The 15,205-nt window shown below is 39.8% G+C and overlaps 1 protein-coding gene across 3 annotated transcripts in view; it reads right to left on the bottom strand.

Annotated features, from left to right (window-relative positions):
• ASCC1 (activating signal cointegrator 1 complex subunit 1) overlaps positions 1-15,205 on the bottom strand; it is a 116,711-nt gene that overhangs the window by 45,776 nt on the left and 55,730 nt on the right. For all 3 annotated transcript variants that reach the window (XM_025395767.1, XM_025395768.1, XM_025395769.1), the window contains exons 6-7: positions 15,011-15,147; positions 6,124-6,243 (exon numbers count right to left, since the gene is read on the bottom strand). In XM_025395767.1, the coding sequence (XP_025251552.1) occupies positions 6,124-6,243; positions 15,011-15,147 (257 nt within the window). The remainder of the gene's footprint in view (positions 1-6,123; positions 6,244-15,010; positions 15,148-15,205) is intronic.

The following is a 15,205-nucleotide window of genomic DNA, read 5'->3' as shown; positions in this document are numbered from 1 at the left end:
AGACTATATCCACTTATTTTAAATGTCCTCTTTGTGTCCCATAAGCACAGGCTTTACAGTCAAACAGAGCGGGGTCAAACCACAATTCTACCACTTACAAGCACACACTAATTACTACTAACCTGGACCTGGCCAAGTATACCAAGTATAACATCAAATTGTTCATACAGATATACACTATATACACACATACACACACATACATACATCAGACAAGCTAAAAGAAAAACCTTGCTTGCTATTCAGAAATAATGACTGGCAAATTGTTTACGTAACCAGGCTAACTGACTTAATTGCTCTCTCTTCCCACTTTTGAGATGGGGGGAAGTCAGTATACAAATTGCTTTGTAATCTCTTTTTAACACATAGGAATCTACAGTGAATACTTTCCCAAGATATAATGTTTAGTCAACCCACAGTATTCTCTATTCTACAGATGTTCTATAGTTTATTTTCCATCAATTTGATGTTGATGAACATTTAGACTGCCACCAGTATTTACTGTTATATACAATACTCTAATTGGGATTATATGAAAATCCATATATTTGTACATATTTCTGATTAATTCCATTGGATAAATTTCTACAGGAAGAATCAGCAAGTCTAAGAAATATAAAACAAAATACCGGGAGTAAAAGGCCAACATGCTCTCTAGAAAGCTTATATTAGCCGGGCGCGGTGGCTCAAGCCTGTAATCCCAGCACTTTGGGAGGCCGAGACGGGCGGATCACGAGGTCAGGAGATCGAGACCATCCTGGCTAACACGGTGAAACCCCGTCTCTACTAAAAAATACAAAAACTAGCCGGGCGAAGTGGCGGGCGCCTGTGGTCCCAGCTACTCGGGAGGCTGAGGCAGGAGAATGGCGTGAACCCGGGAAGCGGAGCTTGCAGTGAGCTGAGATCCGGCCACCGCACTCCAGCCTGGGCGACAGAGCCAGACTCAGTCTCAAAAAAAAAAAAAAAAAAAAGAAAGCTTATATTAATTTATACTTTTACCAGCAATGACCTCATACCTCTTAACAAACATCTACCTAGTTTTCTTCTATTTTTAAAATTACCCTTCCTTGTAACAGATGAATTATTGAATAGATTTAAGCTCCCTAAGATAAGGGCCATTGTACCCATTTTTGTTTCCCTTATGGTATCTGGTACAATGCCTGGTACCAGTTTGTAGGTACTAAACTATTTTTTGATATTTATCTTTTGTCTGACTGCTTGTTAGCCCTTTTACTGATCTCTTATCAATGTTAAAGCTTTTACAAGTATTTTTAGTAGAATGCTATTTATTTGCAAATAATGACCATTTGGTCTTTTAAAAACATTTTCCCACACAACACCTATGTACTTTTAAAAATTGTCTCTGTAGCTGGGGTATTAGCCAAAACTTTCAGAACAATGAGTTTAATATTAATGATAAATGTAGGCAATCGTGTTTTCTGATTGTAATGGGAATAAACCTAGTATATTACTGTTCAATATGATTGCTAATTTAAAACAGACATATTAGACAACATCTATTTTTATTTTTTGAAAGTTGTTTTTAAAAATATTAAATTTTATCCAAAGTCTTTTAGTCATGTACTTAGATATTATTTTTTAATTTGACCCATTTAGTAGGATAGTATTAGATTTTCTGTTCCTAATTCATCTTTGCATTCCTGAGAGGAACCAGCTTAGTCATAAGAGTTCATATTCATCTTATTCTTACCCTCTACTTTCAGAAAATTGCCAAATCCAGCAGATTTTTTTTTTTTTTTTTTCGGAGAGACAGAGTCTTCCTCAGTTGCCCAGGCTTGAGTGCAGTGGTGCAATCTCAGCTCACTGCAACCTCCACCTCCCAGGCTCAGACAATTCTCTTGCCACAGCCTCCAGAGGAGCCGGGATTACAGGCATGTATCACCATGCCCGGCTAATTTTTGGTTTTCATATAGACGGGGTTTCACCATGTTGGCCAGGCTGGTCTTGAACTCCTGACCTCTGGTGATCGGTCCGCCTCAGCCTCCCAAAGTGCTGGGATTACAGGTGTGAGGCACTGCACCCGGCCAGATCTCACTATTCTTGCAACCACGTGATTCTCGTTGCTACTACTCTAGTTCAGGCCTTCTTTGCTTCTTAGCTGGACTACAGTAGTGGCTTTTTTTTTTTTTTTTTTTTTTTGAGATGGAGTTTCACTCTTGTTGCCCAGGCTGGAGTGCAGTGGCTTTTAAATACTTCCCCATCCTGTTCCTGATACTTCGTTTCCATTACACATGTAGTATACACCTGCATACAATTTATATAGTCTCTCAATTTATTTATAATTTCCTGCAAAAAGGTATTAAATGGGCTGGGCACGGTGACTCACGCCTGTAATCCCAGCACTTTGGGAGGGCTGAGGCGGGTGGATCACGAGGTCAGGAGATTGAGACCATCCTGGCTAACACAGTGAAACCCCACCTCTACTAAAAATACAAAAAATAAGCCGGCCATGGTGGTAGGCACCTGTAGTCTCAGCTACTCGGGAGGCCAAGGCAGGAGAATGGCGTGAACCCAGGAGGTGAAGCTTGCAGTGAGCAGAGATGGTGCCACTGCACTTCAGCCTGGGTGACAGAGTGAGACTCCGTCTCAGGAAAAAAAAAAAAAAATAGGTATTAAATGTGTTTTGTCATATTTATTCCTACTTTCCTTAAAATTTTTGTTGCTACTATAAATGTGTTTTACTTTAAATGATGCTGCTTTCTGTTTGCTGCTGGTATACAGAAAACCAAATGATTTTATTAGACTGATTTTATAGTCAATCACCTTACTAAACTCGCTCTTTTTTTTTTTTTTTTTTTTTTTTTTTAAGAGACAGGGTCTCGCTGTTGCTCAGACTGGCCTCAAACCCCTGGGCTCAAGCAACTCTCCAGTCTCAGCCTCTCAAGTAGCTGGAATTACAGATGCATGCCACCACGCCTCAAACTCCCTTATTATTTCCTAATAACTTGGTAACTGCAGGTAACCTTGTTTTATCTCTGGTCAGAAAGTATAATATGTAAGATACCAACTCATTAAAATGTATTAAGCCTTACTTTATGATCTAGTATGTAATCAATTTTTTTCTACTGTTCCATGTGCCTGAAAAGAATATGAATTCTCTAATTACTGGGCATATAATTCCAGAGATGACTATTAGATGAAACTTGTTCATGGTTAAAATATTCTGTATCTTTACTGATTTTATATCTGCTTGATCTACCAATAATTGAGAAATAGGTTGCAATCTCCTCCTATGATGAAGGATTTCTCAGTTTTTCCCTAATAAAAAATTAACTATACAAATTTCACTTAATCTACTTTGAGGCTGTTCTATTAGGCTCATACAGGTTTAGAACTGTTGTATCTTCCTGGTAAAATGAACCCTTTATCATATATAACAGCCTTCTCTATTGCTAATAATGCATTCTTTTCTTTTCTTTCTTTTTTTTTTTAAACAGTCTCACTCTGTTGCCCACCCGTGATCTATGCTCACTGCAACCTCCGCCTCCTGGGTTCAAGCAATTGTCTGCTTCAGCCTCCCGAGTAGCTGGGATTACAGGGACCCGACACCATGCCCAGCTAATTTTTGTATTTTTAGTAGAGATAACGTTTCACCATCAAATAAAGCAAATAAATGTGGGAGCCTGCCTAGAGAATCAGATTTTCTCTAGGTTTCTGGCTCAGTGTGAACCTTCTTCTACCCTGCCCTAAATAAAAAGACCACACAAAAACAAATTTCCAATGCATGTGGGGCTTCTCTGTTCACCAAAGGCTTCGATTCAACTAATAAATGACATTAACACTGGAAATGGCTCTGGATGCCAAGGCCAGCCTTAGAAATCGCCTCAACTGCAGACTGAGAATCGCTGGGAGGGACGTAGGTGTGGTAATAACAAAAATTAAAAAGAGTAAACATTTGCAACCTACAGAATGAGAGAAAATTTTTGCAATCTACCCATCTGACAAAGGGCTAATACCCAGAATTTACAAAGAACTTAGACAAATTTACAAGAAAAAAAATCAAACAACTCCATCAAAAAATGGGCAAAAGATATGAACACTTTTCAAAAGAAAACATTTATGCAGCCAACAGACACATGAAAAAATGCTCATCATCACTGGCCATCAAAGAAACACAAATCAAAACCACAATGAGAGACCATCTCCCACCAGTTAGAATGGTGACCATTAAAAAGTCAGGAAACAACAGGTGCTGGAGAGGATGTGGAGAAACAGGAACATTTTTACACTGTTGGTGGGAGTGTAAACTAGTTCAACCATTGTGGAAGACAGTGTGGCGATTCCTCAAGGATCTAGAACTAGAAATACCATTTGACCCAGTGACCCCATTACTGGGTATACACCCAAAGGATTATAAATCATGCTACTATAAAGACATATGCACACGTATGTTTATTGCAGCACTATTCACAATAGCAAAGACTTGGAACCAACCCAAATGTCCATCAATGATAGACTGGATTAAAAAAATGTGGCACATATACACCATGGAATACTATGCAGCCTTAAAAAAGAAGATGAGGTCATATCCTTTGTAGGGACATGGATGAAGCTGGAAACCATTATTCTGAGCAAACTATCGCAAGGACAGAAAACCAAACACCGCGTGTTCTCACTCATAGGTGGGAATTGAACAGTGAGAACATTTGGGACACAGGGCAGGGAACATCACACACCGGGGTCTGTCATGGGGTGGGGGGTTGGGGGAGGGATAGCATTAGGAGAAATACCTAATGTAAATGACAAGTTAATGGGTGCAGCAAACCAACACGGCACATGTATACATACGTAACAAACCTGAACATTGTGTACATGTACCCTAGAACTTTAAAAAGTATAATAAAAAAAAAGTAAACATTTTTTGATGTTTTGATAATGTAAGCGTGTGCCAAGCACTATTTTAAGCATTTTAAGTAATTTAATCTTTTTAATTTTTTTTTTTTTTTGAGATGGAGTCTCGTTCTGTTGCCAGGCTGGAGTGCGGTGGCGCGATCTCGGCTCACTGCAACCTCCACCTCCCTGGTTCAAGTGATTCTCCTGCCTCAGTCTCCTGAGTAGCTGGGACTACAGGCGCACGCCACCACGCCTGGCTAATTTTTTGTATTTTTTTAGTAGAGATGGGTTTTCACCATGTTAGCCAGGGTAAATTCCATTTCCTGAACTCATGATCCACCCACCTCAGTCTCCCAAAGTGCTGGGATTACAGGCGTGAGCCACTGCACCCAGCCAATTTTTTTTTTTTTTTTTTTTTTTTTTTGGAGGCAGGGTCTCGCTCTGTTGCCCAGGCTGGAGTGCAGTGGTGTGATCACGGCTTACTGCAGCCTTGACCTCCTCAGGCTCAGGTGATCCTCCCATCTCAGCCTCCCGAGCAGCTAAAACTACAGGTGTACACCATCATGTCTGGCTAATTTTGTTTTTGGTTTGTTTTTTTGTTTTTCTTTTTATAGAGAGCTTCTTTCACTCTGTTGCCCAGGCCGGTCTTGAACTCCTGGGCTCAAGCAATCCACCCACCTCAGCCTCCCAAAGTGCTAGGATTACAGGCATTAGCCACCATGCCCAGCCAAAATTAAGATTAATAACCCTATGAAGTTGGTAAAGTTTTCATCCCCATTTTGTCCCGGTATCCACTACAACCGCATTACATCACGTTTGAAACTCATATTCTAAAATGCCATCCTTCCTGCCTCTTATCCTGGAAAACACAAAAGGAACCACTGAGTTCCACAAAGACTAACTATCAACACCCGTTACCCAAGTAACTCAGCAGCTACCAGATTAGCCTGGTGCAGGGTGCGCACCTATAGTCACAGCCACTTGGGAGGCTGAAGCAGAAGGATCCCTGGAGCCCAGGACGCTGAGATCAGCTTGATCATAGTAAGACCCCCATCCTAAAAGTCAGACTTAAAGTATGATACTTTTTCCTACAACAAATTCCTCTTCCAAGAGATTATTTAAAAAAAAAAGAAAGAAAGAGAGAGAGAGAAATAATTAACATGTTCTTTACAATAAGAACTCAAAGAAAAGGAATCAAAATTAATCAAACTTTTGGGGATGATTTTAGGTACCTCTTGATTGAAACAAAGAAGCATTCCAGAAACATACCTGTTGGAGCCATCTTTCATATGGACTTTGGCGTAAAGAACATCCACCATGCCAGGATCATCATTCATGTATTCTATCCCTGCCATCTCCACTTCTAGGGGTTTACCCCCAGAAATGTCACTGCAAAGGAAAAAGCATTAAGATATCTGTAACTGTTTAAGCTAAGAGGGCTATTATATTTTGAAACATGGTTAATATACATAGTCAAATATGTATGTTACTTACATATGTACATAGTAGTAACATAGTAGTTGTGTTTTTTCCCTAACATTATCTAATTGCCCTTCTAATTTCAAAATTAGTAAATTTTCAATGCACACAAATTGGAAAACACTGGAAAGTATTTCCAATGTCACACTATATTTATCCCAATACCAGTTTATTAGCACGGTCTCATAGAGAAAGTCAAGAGATGACAGTTCTGATCCATAAAGACATTTACTATCTTGGCTCATCTCTCAGGTGCCCATCTCTACTATTTCAACAAGTTACAAACAGCGTTTCACTCATATAACAAAGGTGGAGGTGTAAACTGATATCACATCTTTATTTATTTTTTTGTTTGTTTGGTTGGTTTGTTTTGTTTTGAGATGGAGTCTCGCTCTATTGCCCAGGCTGGAGTGCAGTGGCACGATCCTGGCTTACTGCAACCTCCACCTCCCGGGTTCATGTCATTCTCCTGCCACAGCCTCCCAAGTAGCTGGGACTACAGGCACCCGCCACAACGCCCAGCTAATTATTTTGTATTTTTAGTAGAGACAAGGTTTCACCATGTTAGCCAGGATGGTCTTGATCTCCTGACCTTGTGATCTGCCTGCCTCAGCCTCCCAAAGTGCTGGGATTATAGGTGTGAGTCACCTCGCCTGGCCTTTTTTTTTTTTTTTTTTTTTTGAGACAGTTTTGCTAGTCGCCCAGGCTGGAGTGCAATGGCACAATCTCGGATTGCAACCTCCGCCTCCTAGGTTCAAGTGATTCTCCTGTCTCAGCCTCCTGAGTAGCTGGCACTACAGGTGCTTGCCACCACACCAAGCTAATTTTTGTATTTTTAGTAGAGATGGGGTCTCACTATATTGGCCAGGGTGGTCTTGAACTCTCGTCCTCAGGTGATCCTCCCGCCTCGGACTCCCAAAGTACTGGGATTACAGGCATGACCCACTGCCCTCAGCCTGATATCACATCTTTACAAGCAATCTGTCAATATTTATGAGAAGTCTTCTTCAATAAAAACCCTTTCCCCAAGCAATTCCATTTCCAGGAGCCCATCCTAAGGAAACAATTATGAATTCAGTTACACATCAACTTGTGTAACTGTTGATAAAGAAAGTTCTCCTTTACAGAAGAACTCCAAAACTAGTAAATGCAGAAAGAACAATGAAATTAGAATCTTGCAACCCCTGATAAAATAATAGATCTCAGCCGGGCGCGGTGGCTCATGCCTATAATCCCAGCACTTTGGGAGGCCAAGGCGGGTGGATCATGAGGTCAGGAGATCGAGACCATCCTGACTAATACAGTGAAACCCCATCTCTACTAAAAATACAAAAAAATAGCCAGGTGTGGCAGCGGGTGCCTGACGTCCCAGCTACTCCGGAGGCTGAGGCAGGAGAATGGTGTGAACCCAGGAGGCGGAGCTTGCAGTGAGCCAAGATAATGTCACTGCACTCCAGCCGGGGCGACAGAGTGAGACTCCATCTCAAAAATAATAATAATAATAATAATAATAATAGATCTTGACAATGATCACCAATGGCTGCTAAAAACTTGGGCAAAAGGCTGGGGGAAATATAAAGTGACCTCTCTAAAGAGGAGCTCTATAAACAATGGTCATGACCACACCTGAACCAACTGACCAAGCTGAATATTAACAGTAAAAGAAACAACCAGACAAATATGTGCCTCTTAGCATGATGCAGTAAGAATAGACTCATATTTATGAGAAATAATTTATGCATAGGGTTTTTGTTTTTGAGACAGGGTCACACTCTGTCACTCAGGCTAGAGTGCAGTGACGTGATCTTGGCTCATTGCAACCTCCACCTCCCAGGTTCAAGCGATTCTTGTGCCTCAGCCTCCCAAGTAGCTGGAATTACAAACGTGTGCCACCATGTCCGGCTAATTTTTGTATTTTTAGTAGAGACTGGGTTTTGCCATGTTGCCCAGGCTGGTCTCGAACTCCTGGGCTGAAGCCATCAGACTGCCTTGGCCTCCCAAAGTGCTGGGGTTATGGGTGTGAGCCACTGCACTTGGCCTATGCATAGGGTTTTAAATGAGGCATAAAGTTTTGTTTCGAGTATCAAAAGATTGGCAACAGACTAAAAGTCAAGTAACATGGTACTGATTAGATAAACTATAATACTATGAGCAATAAATAAACTATACATGTGACTAAGGAAGCTTTTAGGTACTGATATAAAAAGATATAAAAAACTGATTAAAAACATATAAAATAATATATAAAACTGATATAATAAATTATATTTCTAAGTTTTAAAAAAGGTCTACAACAATGTGCATGCTATGCTACTTGTACAAAAGATGGAGGTAAGAAAAAATATATGTTATATATATTTGTTTACACATCTATAAAATCCCTGGAAGGATACAGAGAAAGTGACACACTGGTTGCCTCTAGAGAGGAAAGTAGGTGGTTGATGAATTTCAGTGGTAGAGAAACTGCACTGCATATCCTTTGCAACTTTAAATTTTTGAACTATGTAAATGTATTATCCATTAACAAGTTAAAATTTTTAAAAATATCCAAAATAAACCAAAACAAAAGTGTATATACTGAATAATTCTATTTGAGGACATTAAAAAACAAACCAACCAAATCTATGCAATAGAAATCAGAACAGAGGTTGCTTCTGGGAGAAGTGAAGTCACTGGAAAAAGGCATGAGGGACCCTCATGGGGTGATGGCAATGTTCCACGTCTTGATTTGGGTGAGGTTGCACAGGTATAGACATTTTGTCAAAGCTCATCAACTACACCTAAGATCTGTGCATTTTTACTGTAAGTAAATTACACATCAAAGGAAAAACATACATATACGTATCCAAAATGTTAATGGTAATTATTTTTAAGTGGTAAGATTACAAGTGATATTTTATTTTTGTGTATCTATAATTACTGGCTTTCCTAAAGTTAACATGTATTACCTTTGTGTTAAGTAAAGCTCCATCATCCTGTTTTCTTCCTGGGCCCCTTATTAAAGAAACTTGTACTCCAACCAGAAAAGGTCTTGTTGTGCCATGCTGAAACCCAATTAAAAATCAGCTCACTGCACAGTCTTCTCCAAACCCCAGGAGGATAGGCACTTTCTCCATCTTATCCACATCTATATCCTCAAAATCTGACACCATGCCTTATACAAAATGGGTGTTCAATAAATCTCTGGTAAACATTAAATGGACGTTTTAAGGGGGAAGCTGTTCTGGACAATTTTGAGAAGAATATGGTCACAGGCTGATATATTAGTTGAATATGTGTCCCTGCACAAATCTCCTGTTGAATTGTAATCCCTAATGTTGGGGGTGGGGCCTAGTGGGAAGTGTTGGGATCATGGGGACAGACCTCGTCAATGGCTTGGGACACCCCTTGGTGATAAATGAGCTCTCACTCTGAGTTCGCACAAAATCTACTTGTTTCAAAGTGTATGGTACCTCCCCTGCCACTCTCTGTTGCTTGTTCCTGCTTTTGCCGTGTGACATGCTTGATCCCCTTTACCTTCTGCCATAAATGAAGCTTCCTGAGGCCTCCCCAGGAGCCAAGCATGCTTCTTGCAAACCTGCAGAACTGTGAGCCAATTAAACTTCTTTTCTTTATAAGTTACCCAGTCACTGGTATTTCTTTATAGCAATAATGCAAGAACAGCATAATATACATGCTATATTGTCATTAAGTAAAAATGTGGTGGTGCCTTAAAAACAAAAGGATCAGGCCGGACGCAGTGGCTCACACCTGTAATCCCAGCACTTTGGGAGGCTAAGGCGGGTGGATCACGAGGTCAGGAGATCGAGACCATTCTGGTTAACATGGAAAAACACGGTGAAATCCCGTCTCTACTAAATATACAAAAAACTAGCCAGGCGTGGTGGCGGGCACCTATAGCTACTCGGGAGGCTGAGGCAGGAGAATGGCATGAACCCAGGGGGTGGAGCTTGCAGTGAGCAGAGATTTCGCCACTGTACTCCAGCCTGGGTGACAGAATGAGACTCGGTCTCAAAAAAAAAAAAAAAGAAAAAAAAAGAGATTTTAGGATCAATCGAAAGACAGCTGGAAAAAAAGTTGTCTTGACATTGAACCCAGGTCATGGGGATGCTTTGTAGCCTAGGAATCCTAATAGTAAAGATTCCCTTAACACTTCAAGGCCTTATTATTGTATAAGACCAAAACTTTTCTCAGTACGAAATTAGTAACTCAACTATTTTAGGCAGATACTTTTCTTTCCATGTTGCCCAATGTGGTCTCAAACTCCTGGGCTCAAGCAATCCTCCCAGCTTGGCCTCCCAAAGTGCTTGGGTTACAGGCCTGAGTCACTGCGCCTGGCCCAGATACTTTTTCTAATTAAGAAAAATTACAGCCCTGATCATAATAAGTCTTCCTTTAGCCACCTCTAATAAGAAGTGAAACATTTCAAAACACAAGCCAAGCTCTGAACTGTCATCTGAGGTATGTAGCTTCAATCAATACACAATATATCTCCATTCCAAGCACTAGCCAAAGAATTCAATTTGAAAGATTGCCACTGAATCCTATCAAAGTGAAGTCAAAAAAGTCTGTTTGAAGAAAAGTTTCACACTAAATATACATCCCCCACCATTTCTAAAGCTCTCACCCTGCATAGTTAAATCACCAGAAAGCATCACACCATTGGCTTAGATTCCCACTAAAATGTTTTTAATGGGTTATATTTAATGTTACATCTGCAATTTCTAGGGTCAACAGAAGAAAGACCCATAAGAACAATGTTTTTATCTTCTGCAAAATTCCTGTTAAAGACACTGTCCATCATCATTTAGCATTCTTTATTAAGATTTACATGACAAACTTTTGACAGACTGAGAACCAGAAAAGGTTATTCTCCTGAAAAAACTGTTATACTGGGGTTGGCTGCACAACAGCCTGAGTGTACTTAACACTACTGAACTGTGCACTTAAAATGGTTATGATGGCAAATTTTATGCTGTATTTTACCACAACTGAAAACTTTTTTAAACTATAAAAAAAAATTGTCATACTGCTTTTTATCAGACAAGAACTATAGTAAGTGGTGTACTTCTTTTTGTAATTTAGTTCAAGTACACTGGTGTCAGAAAATAGTACCAAACTTTAATGCTCAAGTACAATTAGTATCTTACCTTGATTTTCAGGTACAATTTTCTCCCTATACCATCCTTATGGTTTCTAAATCTCTGACTGTAACATTTCTTTTGTATACATGTCCTCTTAACTACCTCAAATACTTGGAATTAGATGGGGTACTAAGAACAAAAAAAAGTTAGAAACAACGAAACAGGATCCAAAGCCTGCTTTATGAGCAGAAACACAAACTCTTTCAACCTACCCCTAAGATTTATCAAGAGGGAGATTAAAGAGCAGGATAGAAATCCAATGGTTTGCCCGATAAACACTTTGTCTTGGTGGCCAAACAATTACATCTGGGACACCAGTAAGCAAATTACTTTCCAACTGATGCCACGTGAGGCAATAATCAGGCATTAACGTTTGTTCATGGGTATTTTCTCTCCTCTTTCTAGTCCCTTTAAACTTCTGTGGTTTGACGTCAGACCTGCTGGGAAAACTGAGGCACAGGAGGGTGCTGCTGGGACTGAAGAAGAGCTGCACATCTGTCAGACTCCATACTCAGAGCCAGTGCACGGTCTGTGTCCTACATCTCACAAAGAAAAGTCAACAGGGACACAGCCGGAGCTTCCGAATTTACTAAACACTGAATAATTCATTCAAAATCTATAGAGCTACATAAGCCTTTCGCTGAAAAACTGAAACAAAAATCCTGTTTTTGGTCTTATAGCATCCTTCAAATTAAAAAACTACCCCCAAATTTAAAACGAATACTCAACTACTCATTTCTTTAATATAGCCATATAGCACCACAGTTTAAATCAAATTCCAATATAGCCACATTTATTTCAATCCTTCAATTTTAAAAACCATCAAATTAAACTACAGCACACTATGTACAGGTCTGTTCATTTTTCAGTGTTTTCCTTTCATATTTTAATTTGGGACCACTACACCATAAAAGGTTCAGGTTAGAAATGCCATTATTTACAATTTTTTTTTCTAAGTATATACCAAGCACAAAGATTAAGGTCAAAGAGCAAGAAAAAATTCAATGATCCAATTTACTGATTTACTTACCAGAGCTTTAACAGAAGTACCCTTTTTGTTTTTTTAAGAAGTAGTCTCTTCTCAGAAGTAAATCGGTTTTGCACTTTTTAAACAAATGCATGTGACGGGGGAAATTAGAAGAAGGTTGGGGAGGCTTGCTTTATTTTACTCGCTGGTTCCACATCTTTCCAGCTTTTTAAAAAGAGCATCTTTAAACAAATTTTTGCATGCACTGCAGATTTTTGGCAGGGTAACTTTGTCCTATTTCAAAAGCTTTGCTGAATTTGAAAAACTACAATTACTGTTTTCATACTGTCATGTCAAAAATTCTGAGGAACTATTAAGACTGCTCTTTATTCCCTAGGCACACTAACTCTGACATGCTTAAAGGGCTCCGATTTGGCATTTAGTCACAAAAGGCACCAAGAGACATAAAAGGGAGGAACTCAGCTAAATCTTCCCACAGATTAGGATAAAGCTTCAGTGATTAAAAACCTGTGACCTGATTTTCAAAAGGTAAAAAGAACAAATACTTCTCTAAACAAATATTTTATCTACCTTTAAATTTTTTTTTAGCAAGATTATCCCAATGGCAGCCAAGGAAATGCAGCAGCTTTCAGTTTAGTTTAGCAAAAAGTAAACTGGAAACAAGTTAAAGTATCAGAATTGATCCTTAAACCAGGTAAAACTGCCCTACTTTGTAAAATAAAGCATAATGTTTTGCTTTATACAAGGGAAACGGCAAGTATCTAATGACAAACACCAAATTATTTTGCATTTCAGGTAAGATCTAAAGAAAACAGGTATGTCTGTTACTGAGCAAAGAACATGACAAGAAGTGTTTTTGCTCTCTCAGATTCAGAAAGGATAGGAGACTGCAAACCCTATCAGATTATGATCTTGCTCAAGAAAAATAGTTTATCTTTAAAACAATTAGTGGAAAAGGATAACTGGCCCATAAAGTGTTTATATTACACAGTTTCTTTTCTTTTTTTTCTTTTTTTTTTTTTTTTGAGATGGAGTCTCGCTCTGTCGCCCAGGCTTGAGTGCAGAGGCGCCATCTCAGCTCACTGCAAGCTCCGCCTCCTGGGTTCACGCCATTCTCCTGCCTCAGCCTCCCAAGTAGCTGGGACGACAGGCACCTGCCACCATGCCCGGCTAATTTTTTGCAGTTTAGTAGAGGCAGGGTTTCACCGCGTTAGCCAGGATGGTCTCGATCTCCTGACCTCGTGATCCGCCCGCGTCGGCCTCCCAAAGTGCTGAGATTACAAGTGTGAGCCACCACACCCAGCTACACAGTTTCATATACGACATAACTAGAGAAAAATTTTAGATCCTTTTACCTTGTTCTATCCAATGAACCAGGTAAACCATTTCTATAAGGCCATGTTAGAATAGCATGGGGCCTGCCTACAAGAATGGAATAAAAAAACTATTTGAGTGAATTGGCTTTCACATTGCTCTCCTTTGTCAGTCTTAAGTAAAAGGAAGAAAGTAAAGGGAAATACGGGAAGATATGGTTCTTTGAAATAAAGCTGTTATGTCAGATGTATGTGTAAATTAAAATTTTACAGTAAAAAAGAGTAACAACTCTGCCCTCAGAACAGTAATGCTTTCCCTGAGTCAAAACAGATTGCTTAGACTATTTCTGGTATCCTTTTTGAACTGGCTGGACATGGCAGCTCACACCTGTAATCCTAGCACTTTTGGAGGCCGAAGCAGGAAGGTTGCTTGAGACCAGGAGTTTGAGACTAGTCTGGGCAACAGAGCAAGACTCTGTCTCTAAAAATAAATAAATAAATAAATAAAATAATAATAATAATTTTAAAAGGCTTTATCTTTTTAAATTCTTGCTGAATCAAATAAAATTATTTGTACTGACCAAAAAAAAAAAAAAAAGAAAGAGGCTGGGTGCAGTGGCTCACGCCTGTAATCCCAGCACTTTGGGAGGCTGAGGCAGGCGGATCACAAGGTCAGAAGATCAAGACCATCCTAGCTAACACAGTGAAATCCCGTCTCTACTAAAAATACAAAAAATTAGCCGGGTGTGGTGGCGGGTGCCTGTAGTCCCAGCTATTCGGGAGGCTGAGGCAGGAGAATGGCGTGAACCCGGAGCTTGCAGTGAGCCAAGACTGTGCCACTTCACTCCAGCCTGGGCGACAGAGCAAGACTCTGTCTCAAAAAAAAAGAAAAGAAAGTCAGTGTTTCTAAAATATAATGAAGACTTTCCAGAGAATCGTGTTATAATGTTTGGGTTACTGTAGTAGACAGAATAATGACCCCCAGAGATGTTGATGTCCCACTCTCTGCAATTTATAAATATTCTATCTTACATGGCAAAGAGACTTTTGTAGATGTGATTAAGGCTACAGATTCTGATATGAGAGGTTAGCCTAGATTACCTGAGTGGGCTCCATCAAATCGCATGAATCCTTCCCATGTCGTACACCCTCTAGTTCAAAAAAAAGTCTGTAACACCAAAAAGAAGCCAGCCCAGGTAGACCACCCAACCCCATCCCTGAGGATTACTCACTTAATGAATTCCTCTTTACACTTCTGCAGCATCTCACATGTCTGCTGGATCTCTTCCTCACTCAAAAGCACCAACATCCCAATAGTGAGATGAAGCTTTTTAGGATTCTGGAAAATGCTGCTGTCAACCCCATGATCCTGTTATCAAAGGGAGAAAAACAAGAAACTCTGCCCTTACAAAGGCAAATGGCAAGAA

This window comes from Theropithecus gelada, chromosome 9, assembly GCF_003255815.1.
Source record: "Theropithecus gelada isolate Dixy chromosome 9, Tgel_1.0, whole genome shotgun sequence".
In the NCBI taxonomy this organism is placed as follows: Eukaryota; Metazoa; Chordata; class Mammalia; order Primates; family Cercopithecidae; genus Theropithecus; species Theropithecus gelada.
This window is presented reverse-complemented; position numbering and strand designations above follow the sequence as displayed.